This window comes from Neoarius graeffei, chromosome 3 (genome assembly GCF_027579695.1).
Source record: "Neoarius graeffei isolate fNeoGra1 chromosome 3, fNeoGra1.pri, whole genome shotgun sequence".
Taxonomy (NCBI): Eukaryota; Metazoa; Chordata; class Actinopteri; order Siluriformes; family Ariidae; genus Neoarius; species Neoarius graeffei.
The window spans coordinates 11,141,057-11,163,426 of NC_083571.1; the positions used below are offsets into that span (position 1 = coordinate 11,141,057).

Below are 22,370 nucleotides of genomic sequence, written 5' to 3' on the forward strand. Positions count from 1 at the left end.
AACTTTATTTGTACCCAAAGGTAGATTTGGTGTGCAGCCAAGTGATCTCCACTCATACAAACCATTTAAAACAAAGGACACACTTGACAAACATTTAAAATATTACAGAAATGTTTAAAAACAGTAAACAGTACTACAGTTACTACATGAACCTGTGCCAGGAAATCCATGGAGGCCTGACTGGTTGTCCAGAGGGAGCCGCTGTGTGTCGCAAGCGCTCCAGTGGAAAGACGGAGACCCTGGGACAAGTATTTACTCAGCGCATGGGATTAACTGGTCAGTGGACTTTACAGTGCACTCAGACACCATCCTGTTAATTCAAAAAAAAAAAAATAATGATAACCATATCGTCTTATTCCCCAAATGGAAAGATACAGATGAATTACTCCATGGGGGATGCTGTGTGTGGGAATTCAAAACAAGCCAAAACCATCGTGCAGCTGTCGTGCGGAAGGACCGTGGGTCATCCCAAACTCCTAAGGTGAGCCCGGTTATATGGGAAAGCATATGGAAAGGATTAAAGAAATATTTTGATCTCTGTTCACTGCTTCTGTAACGTAGTGATTACAACAAACCAAGAATTTCAGGGATCCACACTTTAGCTGGAGCGTTTACAATTTTCAATGCCTTGCTACAAAGATACAGGAGACACCTTAATCAAGTGCACATAAAATCCCCTTGGCAAAAATACCAGTTCACTGAAAGGGAAAGGACCTGGGTTGTTAAAGATGCTCATTTGGCTCTGGGAACTTCGGTACTTTCTTTGACATGTCAACTTTTTATACCCCTGCTCCAAAAAAAGGGGAGGTATACTGGTTTACCTCTGTCCATCCAGCCATATCTCTGTCTGTCCGAAACACCCTTTGTCTCAGCAACCACAAATCATAGGCACTTGGTACCAAACTTCAGCTTGGGGTTCTATACCATGTATACCGTTTTCAGGTCTGTCACACATCAACTTCCTGTTTACCAACTGAATGTATTTACGAAACATATAGCGTGGATTTACAACATTTTCCTAACACTTTTTTCTCAGCAACTACAAATCACAACTGCTTGATATTTGGTACCGAGCTTCAGCTTGGGGTTCTATACCGTGTGTACCATTTTCAGGTCTGTCCCACATCGACTTCCTGTTTATCGACTGAATGTATTTACAAAACATATAGCGTGGATTTACAAATTTTTCGTCACATTTTTCTCAGCGACTACAAATCACAACTGCTTGATATTTGGTACCGAGCTTCAGCTTGGGGTTCTATACCGTGTATACCGTTTTCAGGTCTGTCCCACATCGACTTCCTGTTTACCGACCGAATGTATTTGCGAAACATATAGGGTGGATTTTGACGCTATTTCAAGAAGCAAAATGCTATTTCACAATGACAGTTTACCAGGATGCTATTTGAAATCCCTGGGGAGAGACACTGCTCTTTACTTACTCATTTCAGGATTAATTATTTGTTGACATCAACATTCATAATAAGTGTCCTATTCCTTCGGTTGCTTGCATTCTGAGATTCTATAATTGAGAGCGGGGGGGATACGTAAGTGAGCAGTAGCTCACAGTTGATCTTATTTATGTAAAATCTGACCTGTAAATTCATAACCTACTATCCGAGGTTTTTCATGAGTAGAAAACGGGACTCTGGTTTATTAGGGGAAAAAATGTAGGAGTGGAATGTTTATTATTCAGTATCAGATATGCTGAACAATTTCCTCACTTTTTGCTTGATGCAACTAATAAAGTGGCTGGTGAGTGTAGACTTAGACTTAGGTTTTCTGTTCCTTTATCGGTTCAGTTAAACATGTCAGGATTATTTTACACGGTAATCAGACATGCACTGCAGATGTAATAGAGAGAGATTAGAGTTTAAAAAAAACAGTGATGTATTCCTTTAAAGATGACATATTATATCCGTTTTTCCACAAGTTGACACGGTTCACTGAGGTCTTAATGAAATGTCTGACATGCTTTGGTTAAAATGGCACAAAGATGAAAACACAAATGCATCTCAGTGCATCACAAACACGACAAAAAATGCGTCATCAAATAGAGTAAAATACATAATCGTGAGAGAGAAATATTTCAGAAATCGCGTTGAACGGTCGAGCTCTTCACTGCTAAGAAAACAGAGCCGATGCTGTAACGGCAGAGACGAAAGCAGCTGCTGTTTGAAGTGTCTTTCGGTGTCTCATCTCCTGTTAGTAGACCACATGATGTAAAAGTTTTGAAACAGTCCATAAAGGTAGATAAAATAGGATTCATTGGACATTTCTTCCTGAAAATAAATGCAGCGGAATAAATGTGTGCCACACTCTTTCTCCTGCGGAAATGATTCGTGATAGAAATGCTCTTAATAGCAGGTGTGAACAGGGTCTCTGTCGCATCACCTGAAAGAGAAGTCACTCGCCTCCTCTAATTTAACCACGAGCCTCATCACCATCTCCTCAGTCTGGAAATAATCACTTTTTGTTTTGCTTTTCGCTTCACTTTTCCTTTTTCATTTCACTTTTCGCTTCGCTTTTCCTTTTTCATTTCACTTTTCGCTTCACTTTTCCTTTTTCATTTCACTTCTCGCTTCACTTTTCCTTTTTTGCGTCGCTTTTCACTTCGCTTTTCACTTCTCGCTTCATTTTTCACTTTTTGCTTCACTTCCTTTTCTCTTCACTTCTTGCTTTTTGCTTCATTTTTCACTTCTTGCTTCACTTTTCCTTTTTCCCTTCACTTCTCATTTTTCACTTCTCACTTCATTTTTCACTTTTTGCTTCACTTTTCCTTTTTCGCTTTGCTTTTTGCTTTTCACTTCTTCGCTCTTCCTTTTTGCACTTTACTTTTTACTTCTGACTTTTTGCTTTTCGCTTCGCTTTTCCTTTTTCATTTCACTTTTCGCTTCGCTTTTCCTTTTCATTTCACTTCTCGCTTCGCTTTTCCTTTTTCGCGTCGCTTTTCACTTCACTCTTCCTTTTTGCACTTCACTTTTTACTTCTGACTTTTTGCTTTTCGCTTCACTTTTCCTTTTTCATTTCACTTTTCACTTCTCGTATCACACTTCGCTTTTTGATTTTAGCTTCATTTCTTGCTTCTCGCTTCACTTTTTGCTTTTTTGCTTCACTTTTTGCTTTGCTTTTCACTTCTCTTCCTTTTTCGCTTCACTTTTTGCTGCATTCTTCACTTTTCACTTCTCGCTTCTCTTTTTTCACTTCACTTTTCACTTCACTCCTCTCCTCTCTATTAGGCATTTAAACATTTTAAAACTTAAGTGTTTAGGCACTCTTCTATGATGGTGCAGGGTCATTACCCTGAAAAGCAGGTGAGGATTATGTCCGTATTATGTTCTACGACACGTAGCTAATCAACAAAGCATTATATTCACTGCGTGAGGAAATCAGTGTTTTGGACATCTTTAGGCAGACTGACTGTTTTGACCACCGAGTTTATGCTTGCTCCTTAGACTGTACAGGTGTACTCTAAGACAAAGCTATAAAGTAGCCGAAATAAACATATTTCAATGTCACGTAGGCAAATTTATTTTTATTTATTTATTTTTTTAATTGTTCTGTGAGGTGTGAGTCACATTTTTTTTTCACCTACAGCAACCTCTATCAGAACATCACATACTTCTAGGTTGTGATCTGTTATAGGTTTTTGTGCTTTTAGGCCTTATGGTTGTGTGTGTGCAGGGAGGACATGGCAGCTTGCGAGTTCTGGGTGGAGTGGGAGACTCGAGCAGCCTGTGCAGTGAAGCAGCAAGGGGAGCAGGTGGAGATGGTGAACGGCACCATCACAGTTCCAGAGACGGGTGCCCTGTTCAGTCTGGGAGATCTCTACTACAGGTCTGTTAGGCAACCAAAAATTGCAAAAAGCACACTGTGCGTGAAAGGAGAGTAACCCGAATGCCTTGTGTGGTGCTAATGAGAGATTAGCCTGCATGCCACTAGCACAGTTTATACATACTACTATTTTTTAAGATGTATTTAAGCTTAACTCGTTACTTTTAGGCTTTATTCTAGGTTTAAGGAGTCATTTTTATGTAGAAAATGAGCATAATGGTAAAGTAGTGTAACCTCCTTCTCTGTATTGCTACTTGAAGATTATTATTATCAACTCCTCCTTCATGTTTGTTTGACTCCTAGCCTCCACAAAGCCACAGTTGACATCAGACCCAATGGTGACACCTATGTCTATCACATCCAGCTATCAGGCATCACGAACAGCTCCTTATCCAAGTGCCTGGGCACGAACGTCTGCCAGGTGAAGAAGGACGCCACCGACTGCAGGAAGATCGGCTCCTCCAACAAGGCCAAGTACTACATCAAAGGTGAGACGTGGACATTACAGCACATGAGTTTTTTGGTTCTTCCAGGTTGGAGGATTTCATTTTGTTGTTAAAACTATATTTGTAGGGGACAGTCTGGACATCCTGGTGCCTTCGGAGTCTGTGTGCAGTCGTGACAAATCGAAGACCATGTCGTCGACCGTCTTGTTTCACTGCAAGCCCGAGGCCGGAGTGGGCATCCCGGAGTTCCTGCTGGAAACTGATGGGTGTCAGTACCTGTTCGTCTGGCACACCAACAAAGTCTGTGAACTTTTGTAAGTAACTTTACAGCCAAAGACTCTTCACGTCTTCAACTCCCATACAATGTTCCCCAGGTGGGTGTGCATAAAAGTTGTCAAGACGGTGGCGCCACCTGTCATTTTACATTTGATGGGCGTCTGAAATTACTGGGTGACTTGTCACACCAAACACTACTGTTCGTAAACTGCTAGGATGTTTTCACTGAAACTCACCCAGAAGACTCTAAAGAAATATTCCAACAAGAATTGTTCACCAGGTGGCACCACCTGCCATGGATGCGGCTACACAGGTGTTGTGTGCAATTTCACAAAAATCGCTACTCCTCTGACAGGAGTGATCAAATTTTGATCAAACTCCTATGGAATGTTCCGCAGGTGGGTGTGTATAAAAGTTGTCAAGATGGTGGCACCACCTGTCATATTTATGATTTTATGAGCGTCTGAAATTTTTGGGTGACTCATCACATTAAACGCTACTGTTTGTAAACTGCTGGGACGTTTTCACTGAAACTCACCCAAAAGACTCTAAAGGCATATTCCAACAAGAATTGTTCACCAGGTGGCACCACCTGCCATAGATGCGGCTACAGAGGGGTCATATGCAACTTCACAAAAATCGCTACTCCTCCTACAGGATTGATCGGATTTCAAACTCTCACACAACAGTGTGTAACAGTTTTAATTGTTTGATCTCAAATGCATTAAGAAGGTCAGAAACTCATCCACTAATTACCTTTTGATGAGGCAGACCTGTTAATTGAAAAGTATTCCAGGTGACTACCTCATGAAGCTGGTTAAGTGGGTGCCAATAGTGTGTAAAGCATCATCAAGGGAAATGGTGGATACTTTGAAGAATCTAAAATATCAAACATTTAGTTTTTTAAACTTTTTTTTCTGTTGTTTCCCACATAATTCTATGTACAGTGCTGAGCGTAAATGAGTACACCAACTTTGAAAAGTAACATCTCATCTCATTATCTCTAGCCGCTTTATCCTGTTCTACAGGGTCGCAGGCAAGCTGGAGCCTATCCCAGCTGACTACGGGCGAAAGGCGGGGTACACCCTGGACAAGTCGCCAGGTCATCACAGGGCCGACACATAGACACAGGCAACCATTCACACCTACGGTCAATTTAGAGTCACCAGTTAACCTAACCTGCATGTCTTTGGACTGTGGGGGAAACCGGAGCACCCGGAGGAAACCCACGCGGACACGGGGAGAACATGCAAACTCCGCACAGAAAGGCCCTCGTCGGCCGCTGGGCTCGAACCCAGGACCTTCTTGCTGTGAGGCGACAGCGCTAACCACTACACCACCATGCCACCCCCTAAAAAGTGCACGACGACCAAGGGCATGGAGTGATGGTAGCATCTTCTCTTTCAGTATAGAGCAATACGTCTGTGAATTCATGATGCCATCAATGAAATGCAGCTCCCCGACACCAGCAGCACTCATGCAGCCCCACATAAGGACACTGCCACCACCATGTTTCACTGTAGGCACCGTGCATTTTTCTTTGCATTCCTCACCTTTGCGACACTATACTATACAGTTTTGAAGCCATCAGTTCCAAAAACATTTATCTTGGTCTCATCACTCCAGAGTATAGAGTCCCAGTAGTCTTCATCTTTGTCAGCATGGGCCCTGGCAAACTCCAGGCGGGCTTTTTTGTGCTTGGGCTTTAGGAGAGGCTTCTTTTGTGGACGGCATCCATGCATGCCATTCCTCTGCAGTGTACGCCGTATTGTGTCACAGGAAATAGTCATCCCAGTTTGGCTTTCTACTTCTTGAGATAACTGCAGTGAACTTGCATGCTGTTTTTTTTTCCAACCCTTCTCAACCCTTCCAACGCTCCTGTTGAGGTGTTAACTTCCGTGGACGACCTGGACGGCTCTGTGAGATGGTTGCAGTTCCATCTTTCTTAAATTTTTGTACCACTTTTGCTACAGTATTCTGACTGATAAGTAAAGCTTTGCTGATCTTCTTGTAGCCTTCACCTTTGTGGTGTAAAGAAATTATTTTCTTTGGGGAATTCTGAAGAGACAAGTTGAGCATCGCTCTCCATCCAGCATCCAGTCACTAAAAGAGGTCATTGTTGAAGAATGGAAAAAGATTGATGTTGCAAAATGTCGCCAACTTGTTCATTCCATGCCTAGAAGACTTGGTGCTGTAAAAATCATGGAGGCCATACAAAGTACTAGATGTAGTAGTTTTTGTTGTGGGGTGTACTCATTTTTACACCACCCTAATTTGAGTAAAACTGAAAAAATGTGTAATCTAAGTTATATTATTAACCTTACTTTCTGTTAGGACTAGGACTGTTTTGGCCTCTAGAGGCCGCTGTTATTTCCTTTTCATGTTATGTTTATTTTGGCCTCTAGAGGCCGCCACTGTTCCTGTGTTTTGTGTTTGTGTTAATTGCCTGTTTAGTCCTGATTATCTTCACCTGTGTTCAATTTAGTTTGTGTATTTATACCCCCTGAGTTCAGTCCTCTTGTCACGGAGTCTTTGTGCTGTTATGTTTATCTCCAGTTTCCTCTGTACCGTGTTCTTTATTTTGCATTTTGCTTTTCTTTTGGACCTAGTAGTTACTGTGTTTTTTTAATCTTCTGAGCTTTGGTATTTTTGCCTTTTCTTTTCTGTTTTTTTGGCTTTTGTTTTGTACTTTTGGATTTTTTATTTTTTTCCTTATATCTTCTGAGCATTTTTGTATTTTTACTTTTTGGATATTTTTTGTACATATTGTAAATAACCCTTTTTGATACTTTTTCTACTTCCGCCTCACGCCTCTGCATTTGAGTCATCCCCCTGGTGGCCTAGTGGGGGTTTGCTGGATTATCACACCAACGAACCAGGTTCGAATCCCAGACAAACCCTAACAGAAAGACTCCGTCATGACCGACTCAGCAGAGGCTGCTTCAACTGTCTACCCGGCCAACCTTCAGGGAATTACGGCAGCTTTGACACGCTTCGGAGCGACCATGGACGCTCATGGACGTACGCTCACCAGCCAACGTGAGGCCCTTGCTCGCCACGAGGAACTGCTTCAGCAAATTGGGAAAACCCTGGCACAGCTGACATCCCTGCCTGCATCTCCTGATCCAGCTCCCACTCCTGTGCCTCCTGCCATGCTGCCTTCTTCACCTTGCGAACCCAGCCTTCCTGCACCACAGAGGTACGACGGCAAGCACAGTGAGTGCCGAGAGTTCCTTACCCAGTGTCAACTCACCTTTGAGCTTCAGCCTACCACCTACACTACGGATCGCCGCAAGATTGCCTTTGTGATCACCTTATTAGCTGGTAAGGCGCGAGCCTGGGCTACTGCTATCTGGCAAAGACAGGGACCTGAGTGCCTTGATTTCCAGCTGTTTTCTGAAGAGATGCTTCGGGTCTTCGATCAGGCGGACATCAGTACCGACGCAGCCCGAAAGCTCATGTCCATCCGGCAAGGAGGAAGCGTCGCAGATTACGCCATCTCGTTCCGGACACTCGCAGCAGTAAGTGGATGGAATGAGACTGCCCTGGTGTCAGCCTTCCACCATGGTCTGTCTGACCCCATCAAGGATGGTCTGGCCTCTATTGGATGCCCAAGTGACCTCGAAACCCTCATCTCACATGCTATTCGTCTGGACAACAGGATGAGAGAACGCTACCAAGCCTTGAGCCCCCCCAGCCTCCCTACCTCTACCTGGAGACCATCTACCTCCTACAGTGACTGTCCAGAACCCATGCAAGTGGGTCATACTCGCCTCTCCGCATCTGAGAGGGAGTGCAGAAGGAGGGACAAGTGCTGCATCTACTGTGGCAAGCCTGGTCACTTCCGAGCATCATGTCCCGAACTCTTGGGAAAAGGACCACCCCGTCCAGCCGAGGGAGGGTTGTGACAGGGCCTACCCTCTCTCCCGGACTCCCTGGCCAAGGAATCTACATCCCGGTCTCCATCTCCTGGGGTGAGTCTGTCCACTCTTGTCAAGCTTTGTTAGGCTCAGGGGCGGCTGGGAACTTTATGGATATTCACTTCGCCCAAAGCATCAATATTCCGACTGCGCCTCTTGAAGTCCTACTGTCTGTGTCTGCCCTTGATGGCCAAGCGTTAGGTGATGGAAGAGTCACCCACGTTACTTCTCCAGTCTTCCTCCAGTCTCAAGGTCACAAGGAAGAAATATCCCTGCACTTGATTCCTTCACCTGAGTTCCCAGTTATTCTAGGCCTTCCTTGGCTTACTCGCCACAACCCTCGCATAGACTGGGTAACAAGCCAGGTTGTGGAATGGGGCCCTGCATGCCATGCCTCTTGCCTGCTCTCTAGCTCTCCTGTGTCTCCTGCCGAGCCCCCTGATCTCACCGAGTTATCTCAAGTTCCCACAGAGTACTGGGATCTCAAGGAGGTATTCAGCAAGAGCAGGGCCGCCGTTCTTCCTCCGCACCGGGCCTACGACTGTGCCATCGACTTGCTCCCTGGGACTACCCCTCCTCGTGGCAGACTGTTTTCCCTCTCTCAGCCAGAATGCAAGGCCATGGAGGAATACCTCAAAGACGCCCTGGTCTCTGGGTTCATTCGACCCTCCACCTCACCTGCTGGTGCCGGCTTCTTCTTTGTCAGCAAGAAAGATGGGGGGCTCTGACCATGTATTGACTACAGGGGCCTGAACAAGATCACTGTGCGCAACCGATATCCCCTTCCGCTGATGTCCACTGCTTTCGACCTGCTCCAAGGCGCCACCGTCTTCACCAAGTTGGACCTACGGAACGCATACCACCTCATCCGTATCCGACAGGGAGACGAGTGGAAGACTGCCTTTAACACCCCGTCTGGGCACTACGAATACCAGGTGATGCCCTTCGGACTCACCAACGCACCAGCTGTTTTTCAGGCCCTAATCAACGACGTCTTAAGGGACATGATTAACCTGTACGTTTTTGTCTACCTCGACGACATCCTTATCTTTTCCAAGACCGTGCAGGAGCACCGCCACCATGTCTGCAAGGTTCTCCAGAGGCTGCTACAGAACAATCTGTTCGCCAAGGCCCAGAAATGCGAATTTCATGTTCCCGAGGTCTCCTTTCTGGGATTTATTGTACGGACAGGCCAACTCCAAATGGACCCTGCCAAGACCCTGGCCGTCCAGGACTGGCCTACTCCCAAGTCCGTTAATGAGGTTCAGCGGTTCTTAGGATTCGCTAACTTCTACCGCAAGTTCATCAGGAACTTCAGTTCTGTAGCAGCACCCATGTCAGACCTTACCAAAGGGACAGGTGGATCTTATGTCTGGTCTCCTCAGGCGGAAAAGGCGTTCAAAGACCTCAAGGACCGCTTCTGCACGGCACCCATTCTGGTCCTCCCGGACACCTCCCAACCATTCATCGTGGAGGTGGACGCCTCGGACAGTGGTGTCGGCGCGGTGCTCTCTCAACGTTCGGAAGGAAAGCTGCACCCCTGCGCTTACTTCTCCCACCGCCTGAGTCCTGCGGAGTCCCGGTACGATGTGGGGGATCGAGAACTGCTAGCGGTCAAACTGGCCCTTGAGGAGTGGAGGCACTGGCTGGAGGGAGCGCAACATCCATTCCTGGTTTGGACTGACCACAAAAACCTGGAGTACCTCCAGCAAGCCAAGAGACTGAACCCTCGACAGGCTAGGTGGGCCCTGTTTTTCAGTTGGTTTGACTTCACCCTCTCGTACCGCCCCGGCTCCAAGAACACCAAACCTGACGCACTGTCCAGGCTGTTCTCTGCCACTAACAGGGAGAATGAAGTCGGGCCTATTATCCCTGTGTCCCGGATTGTGGCCCCTGTCCGCTGGGGTATTGAGGAGGCTGTCCGACAAGCTCAACGCCAGGACCCCGGGCCTGGGACGGGGCCACCGGGCCTCTTGTACGTCCCACATCAAGCCCGGGCCAAGGTTCTCCAGTGGGATCACTCTTCCCCTCTCACCGCCCACCTGGGAGCTCAGAGGATCCTGGACTTCCTGAAAAGACGCTTCTGGTGGCCTAACATGGAGAAGGAAGTAAGGTCATTTGTCCTGTCCTGTGAGGTTTGCACCAGAACCAAGAACCCACGACAGCGTCCCCAGGGTCTCCTGCATCCTCTGACCATTCCCCGGCGTCCCTGGTCCCACGTGGCAGTCGACTTCATCACGGGTCTCCCTGAGTCACAAGGTCACACGGTCATTTTGGTCATAGTTGACAGATTCTCCAAGGCCTGCCGCTTCATACCACTGTGCAAACTCCCCTCTGCTCTTGAAACAGCGAAACTTATGTTTAATCATGTCTTCCGAGTCTTTGGTCTTCCACAGGACATCGTCTCAGACCGAGGGCCCCAGTTCTCCTCCCGAGTGTGGCACGGGTTCTGCAAGGTCATCGGAGCCACTGCCAGCCTCTCCTCTGGGTTTCACCCACAGTCCAATGGTCAGACGGAGAGGCTCAACCAGGACCTGGAAACCACCCTGCGAGGCCTGGCTATGGATAACCCGACATCGTGGAGCACCTGGCTGCCATGGGCAGAGTACGCCCACAACACCCTGCAGTCATCGGCCACCAAGCTGTCGCCATTCCAGTGCCAATTCGGGTTCCAGCCACCTCTGTTCCCGGACCAGGAGGAGGACACGGGGGTGCCCTCGGTCAACCAATATGTGAGACGGTGTCGCAAGACCTGGAGCAAGGTCAGGAAGACCCTCATACAGACCTCCAGAACCAACCAGACTCAGGCCAACCGCCATAGAAGACCTGCACACGCTTTCCACCCTGGGCAGCGGGTTTGGCTGTCCACTAAGGACCTTCCGCTGCGGGTGGAGAACTGCAAGCTTGCTCCTCGCTACATTGGCCCCTTCAAGGTGGTGCGCAGGGTGAACCCTGTCTCCTACCGGCTCCAGTTGCCCCGGACTCTGAGGATCAACCCCACATTCCATGTTTCCCTGTTGCGGCCCGTACTGACGTCTACGTATGCCCCTGCCCCTTGGAACCCCCCACCCCCCCGCATCTTCCAGGGTCAGACTGTGTTCACTGTGCATCGCCTGCTTGACTCCCACCGGGTCCGCGGCGGGTTGCAATATCTGGTGGACTGGGAGGGCTATGGTCCTGAGGAGCGCTGCTGGGTTCCTGCTCGGGATGTCCTAGATAAAGAACTGTGTCGGGACTTCCATTCGGCCCATCCGGATCGCCCTGGGAACGTCAGGAGACGCTCCTAGAAGGGGGGGTCCTTTTAGGACTAGGACTGTTTTGGCCTCTAGAGGCCGCTGTTATTTCCTTTTCGTGTTATGTTTATTTTGGCCTCTAGAGGCCGCCACTGTTCCTGTGTTTTGTGTTTGTGTTAATTGCCTGTTTAGTCCTGATTATCTTCACCTGTGTTCAATTTAGTTTGTGTATTTATACCCCCTGAGTTCAGTCCTCTTGTCACGGAGTCTTTGTGCTGTTATGTTTATCTCCAGTTTCCTCTGTACCGTGTTCTTTATTTTGCATTTTGCTTTTCTTTTGGACCTAGTAGTTACTGTGTTTTTTGGATCTTCTGAGCTTTGGTATTTTTGCCTTTTCTTTTCTGTTTTTTTGGCTTTTGTTTTGTACTTTTGGATTTTTTATTTTTTCCCTTATATCTTCTGAGCGTTTTTGTATTTTTACTTTTTGGATATTTTTTGTACATATTGTAAATAAACCTTTTTGATACTTTTTCTACTTCCGCCTTCGAATCCCAGCCAAACCCTAACAACTTTCACGTTATAAGTTAAACAGATGTTATATTAAACTTTGTCTTGTCAACATTTTGGAAATTGTTTGTGTTCACTGAGATCTTGTTTAAAATGTTACTTTTCAAAGGAGGTATACTTATTTACGCTGAGCACTGTACTTACGAACCGAGCACATGTATACAGTGGGGCAAAAAAAGTATTTAGTTAGTCACCAATTGTGCAAGTTCTCCCAATTAAAAAGATGAGAGAGGCCTGTAATTTTCATCATAGGTACACTTCAACTATGACAGACAAAATGAGAAAAAAAAAAATCCAGAAAGTCACCATTGTCTGATTTTTAAAGAATTTATTTGAAAATTATGGTGGAAAATAAGTATTTGGTCAATAACAAAAGTTCATCTCAATACTTTGTTATATACCCTTTGTTGGCAATGACAGAGGTCAAACATTTTCTGTAAGTCTTCACAAGGTTTTCACACACTGTTGCTGGTATTTTGGCCCATTCCTCCATGCAGATCTCTTCTAGAGCAGTGATGTTTTGGGGCTGTCGCTGGGCAACACGGACTTTCAACTCCCTCCAAAGATTTTCTATGGGGTTGAGATCTGGAGACTGGCTAGGCCACTCCAGGACCTTGAAATGCTTCTTACGAAGCCACTCCTTCGTTGCCCGGGCGGTGTGTTTGGGATCATTGTCATGCTGAAAGACCCAGCCACGTTTCATCTTCAATGCCCTTGCTGATGGAAGGAGGTTTTCAATCAAAATCTCACGATACATGGCCCCATTCATTCTTTCCTTTACACGGATCAGTCGTCCTGGTCCCTTTGCAGAAAAACAGCCCCAAAGCATGACGTTTCCACCCCCATACTTCACAGCAGGTATGGTGTTCTTTGGATGCAACTCAGCATTCTTTCTCCTCCAAACACGACAAGTTGAGTTTTTACCAAAAAGTTCTATTTTGGTTTCATCTGACCATATGACATTCTCCCAATCCTCTTCTGGATCATCCAAATGCTCTCTAGCAAACTTCAGACGGGCCTGGACATGTACTGGCTTAAAGGATATGGGACATGAAACATAAAAGCACGCTATATCAGTTTCTTTCCATTAAAAATATGAATTAATTGCATCAACAAATACAAAATCATCTATTAAATTCAGCAAAATCATTATATTCGTGATGATTATATGGCATTTCTGCTCGACTTCCGATATGCATTTTTTGCAACCGGAAGAGCCGCTGTCACGTGATCATACGTCACAAAAACTTTCGGGCACAGCACAAGTGGGTAGATGAATGGAGAAGTGGATGACAAGAAAATTGTTTTTATAGTCTTTAAAGTACATTCGACATCATGGTGTATTGTGCTGCTTATGGTTGCAATAATTCCAGTGGGAAATGCCCTGGAGTAAGTTTTTTTGCATTCCCCAAGGACCCGAAGCTGAGGAAAGTGTGGGCTCACCTGCGCATGCGCAGTAGGCTTGGTAGGACAAATTTACAGAACACCTCATTCATCTCATCTCATTATCTCTAGCCGCTTTATCCTTCTACAGGGTCGCAGGCAAGCTGGAGCCTATCCCAGCTGACTATGGGCAAAAGGCAGGGTACACCCTGGACAAGTCGCCAGGTCATCACAGGGCTGACACATAGACAACCATTCACACCTACAGTCAATTTAGAGTCACCAGTTAACCTAACCTGCATGTCTTTGGACTGTGGGGGAAACCGGAGCACCCGGAGGAAACCCACGCGGACACCATGCAAACTCCGCACAGAAAGGCCCTCGCCGGTCCCGGGACTCGAACCCAGGACCTTCTTGCTGTGAGGCGACAACGCTAACCACTACACCACCATGCCGCCCCTACAGAACACCTGTTGAAAAAAACTTTGCACCTACTGTTTCCCACAAACTGTATTCGGACCATTTCACTGAGGATTCTTTCAACATTAATACTCAGGTACTGAGCGATATTAATTCATGAAACATGAAACAGGAAGCATAAGGATGAGAAAAAAAAAAAGTTCAAAACGGGAAGCCGCGCACACCTGCGCCAGGCTGCACAAATGCGCGCAGCTTCCCGACCCAAACCACCTCTCTCTCATCCTTACACTTCATGCCTCATGCTCCATCAACCAACATCGCTATTTTTAAAAAAAAATCGGATCTGCGCAATTCAGCCGTGAAAAAGGCGGCATCTGCCGAAAGGCGCGCTGTTTGCATCCCTGCACGGAGGCCAGGGGACAGGGCAGGAATATTTTTATTGATATGAGTGATCCGGTGCGATTTCGCGACCCCCCTGTTGAAGACCTCTGCGCTAAGCGACTGAAAGCCGAGGTAAGGATTAGTATTATAATTTTGGGTGTATCAATTATTGCTTATCATAATTCTGACACGTTTCTCCATTTTGAATGTTTTCATCTCGGACTCTGGAAGCATTGTATCTCAATCAATCTCGAAAAATATCAGAAAAAAAAAACTAGCTTGCAACGGACTTTAGCTAGATCTATGATGAACTTTCAATGTATGATACAAAAATAATACTTCTTTCAACAGATCATTAGCCTTTGAGCAGAATTGTTTTTAACTTACCAGGAAGTGTTATCGAGCCGACCACTTTCAGTTTCATGGGGATTGAATGAACTCTCACTCTCAGAATCATCTGACCCGTCAGAGTAAAGACAAGATCTATGTTCATGTGAATTTCCAGCTATCGGTTCAAATTGATAGGGTCTAACTTCACATCTCTGTGAAACATCGGGAATATCACTGTCGATGGTGTCCATTTCGGTAACCTGTTTACATTAGATTCCCAAGCGCTGGCTCCTTGGAAAGTTTTTCTGACGTCACGGGTCACGTGACCACCTAGCTCATTAACGAATCCTTGTTTTACGCTGATGTGTAGAAAAACTTGAATAATGTGATGATTTTCACATTTTTGACGCCCTGCAGTGATTTAGATGGCATTTCTTATGTCCTTTATACATAATTATGCCCAGGTAAAAATCCATGTCCCATATCCTTTAAGCAGGGGGACATGTCTGGCACTGCAGGATTTGAGTCCCTGGCGGCGTAGTGTGTTACTGATGGTAGCCTTTGTTACTTTGGTCCCATCTCTCTGCAGGTCATTCACTAGGTCCCCCCGTGTGGTTCTGGGATTTTTGCTCATCGCTCTTGTGATCATTTTGACCCCACAGGGTGAGATCTTGCTTGGAGCCCCAGATCGAGGGAGATTATCAGTGGTCTTGTATGTCTTCCATTTTCTAATAATTGCTCCCACAGTTGATTTCTTCACACCAAGCTGCTTACCTATTGCAGATTCAGTCTTCCCAGCCTGGTGCAGGTCTACAATTTTGTTTCTGGTGTCCTTTGACAGCTCTTTGGTCTTGGCCATAGTGGAGTTTGGAGTGTGACTGTTTGAGGTTGTGACAGGTGTCTTTTATACTGATAACGAGTTCAAACAGGTGCCATTAATACAGGTAACGAGTGGAGGACAGAGGAGCCTCTTAAAGAAGAAGTTATGATATTATTATTAAGTTATGATACTATGATGAAAATTACAGGCCTCTCTCATCTTTTTAAGAGGGAGAACTTGCACAATTGGTGGCTGACTAAATACTTTTTTGCCCCACTGTACGGGCTTTGGTCGTGAGAGGTTGTGTAAAATGTCTGAAAGCGATGGCGATTTTGAAGTAGGAACTCTCCAAATTGAATATCGAGAGGTGAAGCCATATATGTATGAGCCTATGGCCGTTGCAAAGCAATTGGTGAATGTGGCTCACTGGTTTGACTGTGCGGAATCGGACAGCGACTCTGATCACAGTGACCCCAGACCTCAACAAGACTCGCGCCCAAACGATTTATCCTGGTCATTATGATAAATTCTTACTTTCATCGTAATACTAAATAAGAGCTCTTTTGAAGAATAATTAAACCACTCTCCCTAGTGGATATAGGGAACGATTACTTGACAGTGCGCCGGTAGGCCACATTAGCCTGCCATCCGCGGCATTATACTATTTATAGCCTATTCTAAGCGAGGAAATATCCCTTTGTCTCATTTCCACAATGATTGTACAGGATCCCTCAGGACTCTTGACTTGTCAATTGCAAGCAAAAGTAAAAATGTTTACCTCCAGGTCTTCTCATTTTTGCTTGAGCGTTGCTGCTCCGTTTCTTCTTTGACTGCTTGATTTTGTTTCACGCAGACAATCCACTCTCTCCGCCTCTTCTCCTCTTCCGGAAAAAAACAACCTTCTGGCTTCACGCGCACAACCCACTCGCTCCGCCTTGTCTCCTCTTTCGGAAAAAGCCAACCCCCTCGCTCCGCCTCTTCTCCTTTTTCGGAAAAAGCCAATCCTCTCGTTCCGCCTCTTCTCCTTTTTCGGAAAAAGCCAATCCTCTCGTTCTGCCTCTTCTCCTCTTCTGGAAAAAGCCAATCCACTCTCTCTGCCTCTTCTCCTCTCTCGGAAAAAGGTAAAAACGTCTTCCTGAACCAGTCCCGTTGTTACAGTTCACTGCACAACAAAAAGGCATGGGGTTTTTTTTGGAAATCCCTACACAGAAGTGGACTCAACTCAAGCGGTTTGTTTGTCTTAAATGACATCATGCGCCGAGTGGTCGCGAAAATAGCCAAACAGAAATTCGCCACGATCCGCGCTAACTTATTTTAATTATTACTTATTCACAATACTTCTTGGGACCAGAAGAAAATTACAGAGGGTTTTTTAACATAGTTTCAAATGTGCATAAAATTAAAACCGTTGCCTATGAGCTTTAAGTTAAAGTACTGAAGTACTTCCTTGTAAAAATACTTAAGTATTAAAAGTAAATTTTCTCTCAACACATTGTTGTATTATTGACACAACGCTTACTAAACCTAATGCCTCTGAAACGGCCAACTGGATTTCCTGACTAGCTTGTCGAACCTGTAGAATAAATGCCTGGTAGAATATTACAAAATGAAACACAACCTAACTGAAAAAGAACCACTGTCATTTTCTTTTTTAATTTTTTTCTTTTTTATTTTTTTAATTGTAACACTTTTCCCCACCCCCACAAAGCACCATGGTAGTGTTCTGACCCAGCTCTGGCAGTGTCTGCACACATGCATGTCTATGTTAATCAGGAAGACAGTGGAATAGCTGTAAATGCAGCTTGCTCAGAAAATAAAAATGACAATCCAACTTGCTTAAAACCCAGATCCACACTGCGAGCTTAAGAACTGCCCAACAGCAACACTGCTGTAAGCAAGACAAAAAAGTGTAAGACCATCATCTGACATCAAAACAAAAAATGCCAACAATTTGTTGCGACTGACTAGTACAATACTGTCCATCTCACAGGTCGTGCGCGCAATTGTATGCATTCATGCACATATGACTGCCTGTGGAATCATGGTGGTTTAACGTTAAGCTAGCTAGTCAGCGAAGCTCCGCCCGACATGCTAGCAAAATCTTTTCAAACTCAAAATCATATTGGGTAGCTAACGTTACTAGAAAAGAAAGATCTCTACATTCTGTTTATTTTGCAAAATTATGCTAAAACAGTTCTGAAAGGACTTCAGATAAGTTAACGTTATTCATGTAAGCATAACTGTTTTTACATGCTAACAGTGTCCAAGTTAACTAGCTATGTGTTAACGTGAGCCATGGACAAGGCTATGGCAACTTGGCAGGCAAATCCATAGAAAGTCATTTGACTAACCAGACTGCATAGCTACGTTTGCAATGTTATCACTAGCTCTAAAAGCACAGACAACTTCATTGCAAGCTTTCTCTTGGAATAAAATGTTTACATACCTCAATATGTGTCTGCAGGTCAGACAGCAAGTTTTTGTAGGCTGTGATGTGGTTCGTTTTAGGTAAATAAAGCAAACATTTAAAACAAAACAACTCTTTATTCCTTTGAGAAAACTGAAACATGGGTTCTAGCTATAGCCATGGGTGCGTGCATTCCCCAGAAAAACTGCCTCCTTCCATTCTGCCATCAACTGATCATGTTAAATAATGCTATGGAGAAATCATTGAACTTAATTTTATACAGTCTATGGATGTGACGTGACCCGAGTGATAACTGATGGACTGTCTCAGTGTCACCTGCAAAAAAACCAATTACGTTTTAGAAAAGAAAAAAACATCCACTTTCAAAGCTGCTTCATAGTAACGAGGACCTTGATAGAAATGTAGTGGAGTAAAAAGTATGATATTTGTCTTTCAAATGTAGTGAAGTTAAAGTCATAAGTTGGCAAAAATAATTAATACTCAAAGTACAGATACTCAAAGTGTACTTAAGTACAGTACTCAAGTAAATATACTTCGTTACTGTCCACCTCTGAATTAAATATGTAGTTACATAACTTCCGATGGCAGAAGTAATTTTGGGATTTCACAGTAACAGGAGTGAATACTTGAGCAGTTACTTATGCAAACCTTTTTATTATTATATAAACTTTTTATGGGGCGGCACGGTGGTGTAGTGGTTAGCGCTGTCGCCTCACAGCAAGAAGATCCTGGGTTCGAGCCCCGGGGCCGGTGAGGGCCTTTCTGTGTGGAGTTTGCATGTTCTCCCCGTGTCCGCGTGGGTTTCCTCCAGGTGCTCTGGTTTCCCCCACAGTCCAAAGACATGCAGGTTAGGTTAACTGGTGACTCTAAATTGACCGTAGGTGTGAGTGTGAATGGTTGTATGTGTCAGCCCTGTGATGACCTGGCGACTTGTCCAGGGTGTACCCCGCCTTTTGCCCGTAGTCAGCTGGGATAGGCTCCAGCTTGCCTGCGACCCTGTAGAAGGATAAAGTGGCTAGAGATAATGAGATGAGATAACCTTTTTATATTAACAATTCACTCAATTCATAATTTGACTAGATTCACAATACTGGGATCATGATATGATTTTCCGACGATACATTTTTACTACCTTCTCTTTCTTGAGATTTCAGCAGTCTGTAAAAAGAGGGCTCTGATTTCTTGTTAAATCTGCTTCTCCAGTTAATCACACGCTCTTTCACATCTTATCTGTTTTGTGTGTTTTCGCAACATTAGAGTTGTGTTACTTCTGCCTAGGGTGAAGTCACGTGTATTCCCACTATTCTTGGGTTTCACGTGACCGCACATCCGCCTCATTAGTTATTCAAAACTTTAGCTGGTGGTCTACCAAAGCTCAGTTGACAAAGCGTTTGTACGGAGAAGGTGCATCACTCACATGAAAAATGCATTACGCTTGCGTTGTTTTTAGGTTGTTTGAATCGATCAAACCGTGAAACCGATAAAAGTTTCTTCAGGGTTCCCCATGAACTAATAAAAAAAGGGTGAACGGACACAGGATTTCACAAAAAGACGTCGAGAAAGGTGGCTTTTGAACCTCTCACTGAAATCGAAGGGGGCCGAGTCGAAGCGTGCTGGAGTTTGCAGTGATCGCTTGGTGAAAGGTTTGTATTTCCCTCTCAGCTGTCCTTAGCGTTTTCCAAGTAATTTTCTTGCTATGTGTCATTATTTTACAGTACTTTTTTTTAGTCATGAAGCGCTAAAGTCCCCAGCTGTTTTTGTTTACTCCTCACAAAGTCCATATCCATGAAGGTCACGACAAAATTCTTCCCCAGCCGTACAGTTACAATGTGCCGTGATCACTTCTCTGCCTTGTTTAACTAAGATCCAGGTCTTTAAAGGAGTTTCTGATGATCTTTGTGAACGATTTACCTGAGAGATAAAAGCCAACACAAGTGAGAATCAAGCCAACTGTTTGTTTGCACTTCGTTGTAAAGATGCGAACAAAAAGTTAAAAAAAAAACATACTTACATGAGTAAAAACAATTCAGGATTCATTCGGCAGCGACTTGATACCAAGGTCCTTTACCCAGCCACATACAAAAGTTATAAGCCTCCATACTGTTTTGCGGTGTAGAAGGATGTCTGCAACACCAGATAGTTTGAGATGTCGGGGAACTCGACTGAAGAGTAGTTTTTGAGATTGTATGACAAATCCTTCTTTCCCAGACTGTAGAGGTCGATTCCATTGCACATAGCAATCTTCTGAATATATCTAAAACCAGCAGCGGCTTCTGGATTACGAGCATCCTCTGATAACTTACTGCTAGTTGTTTGCGCTACGGCAGCCGTTTTGGTTTGCTAGACCACCAGCTGTTTTACCAGAAGTGAAATCGCTAAGAAAAGTCACGTGACTGAAACCCAAGAATTGTATGTTATTTAAACACCCTTTACTGTCTAAACAATGCTATTACAGCTAGGAAAAACTAAGCAGTTACACAGCTTGATGATAATCATGATTTTTTTTTTCCATCAATTCAAATGGTCATAAATTTGTATTGCAATTTGTTGTTTCACAGTATTTCACAGTTATTCGACAAAATCGAGTCGTACATGAGCTGACAACCAACGAGGCTCATAGCACCGAGTCGGCTATAAGCCACGTATGACGAGATTGAGTGGAATAACTGTTTTATTCTATCCACATTCACTGGATTTTGAGAAACTGTGCTTTTTTTTCAGATTCGATAAAAACTTTACACAAAACGTCCTACAATCATTTCTGCTTTGAATATAAACAAACCAGCGAAATGACAGGAGCAATTTTTGAAAAATGTGGTGATAATTCTTGAAAAAGAAAAAAACGTTCTGACCAAACATTTTGTTGCGTTTTTTTTTGTATTTTTTGGGATTTTGTTTTCAAGTAGTTTTATTTTGTCCTCTGTTGGTTCAGCAAGATACTCCGCCATTTTCTTTTTCTCTACTCACGGTATATGAGCTAATAGCATAGTAGTAGAGCAGCCAATCGGAGCGCGAGATTGCTGATATTCAGTGAATGTGGATAGAATAAATCATTATATGCCTCAAGTATATTGATTTTGCAAAAAATTTATAGCATATTATTCCCAATTAAGTCCAGTAGAAAGACCCAGGAAGTACTACTAGGTTAAATAAGTGTTGTTCTGGATTTAAAAGCAGTTATATAGGATAATTTCTAATGTTCTCTGGAATGTTACATACACTATATCGTATACGGGTTAGTTGTGATGAGTTATGTTATCTGGCTGTGTCTCAGGTGAGCATGGACGAAGACGGCTGCATAGACTAGATGGAGTGGCTGATGGAGGAAGTGGAGACTCCGGTGCAAACACCTCACGAAAACGGCCACATCACCACCAAACCAGTGAGTGCCGACGCGCTGCGCTCCTTCTCCCTCGATGAGCAGGACAGCGAGGAAGAGGTTCTGACCATCCCTGGAGTCTGAGTCCACTCAGGAGGAGTCTCCGCCTCCTCCTCTCATCTCCTGAAGAAGAACGAGAGCGACGAGGATCTGGTGGGGCTGTTGGACGACACGGCAAGAAAGAGCAGGTCCAAACCGAGCTCCAGACATCTAAAGAGCAGGGAGACCCTGAGGAAAGCGACGAGGACCTCCTTAAAGTCTGAGGATTTCTTTCATGAACTACTGAACGTCCCTCTAAACTCGCTCTGGTCATTTAGTTGATTTTTTTTCTTTTCTTATGGGAAATCTATTTATATCTGTTCATTGCTTATCAATGGACAGCCTGTACTTTGGCGATGAAAATATTTCATCGTTTAATTGTTTGTCTTTCTTTCTTTCTTTCTTTCTTTCTTTCTTTCTTTCTTTCTTTCTTCTTCTCTGTCAGATGATTTAATTCAAGCTTGATTTGTACAGAGATATTATTGTATATGATGGCAACAAAAAAAAGATGGTTTATGATCTGTTATTTAATTACATGGATTATGATTTCAGTTTGAGTTCATCTCACTGTTTCCATGGCAACCAGTAGCCAGTAGTGAATACGGAAAATCCCATGCTCGAGGTTTGCAGTATTTTTGCACATGGAGCCATGAGGAATCGCATTAACCTTCGCTCAGATTTGTTTGTTTTTCACTGTGTGGTTTTTGCAGCACTTGTCTCGCAGGATAAAAAAAAAAAATTGGCTTCATATTTACACTTCTTTTTCTTTTTAAAACCTGAACCATTTCGAGTAAAGGGACGTCTCCTGCATTGCTTTCACTTCTCTTTTTTGCCATAAAAGCATGCTGTATAACCCTGACATGCACAGTATTTTAATGCTGGGAGGAAAAATGTCTCATCTCTCTCATAAACTC

General features: G+C 44.3%; 1 protein-coding gene across 1 annotated transcript; it reads left to right on the forward strand.

Moving 5' to 3' along the window:
• Positions 1-370: 370 nt before the first annotated feature.
• Positions 371-21,345, forward strand: LOC132882495 (cation-independent mannose-6-phosphate receptor-like). The gene is made up of 5 exons (XM_060915611.1): positions 371-481; positions 3,685-3,837; positions 4,138-4,322; positions 4,408-4,580; positions 21,313-21,345. The coding sequence occupies exons 1-5, from the start codon at positions 378-380 to the stop codon at positions 21,343-21,345; spliced, it is 648 nt and encodes a 215-aa protein (XP_060771594.1). The 5' UTR covers positions 371-377.
• The last annotated feature ends 1,025 nt before the right edge of the window (positions 21,346-22,370 follow it).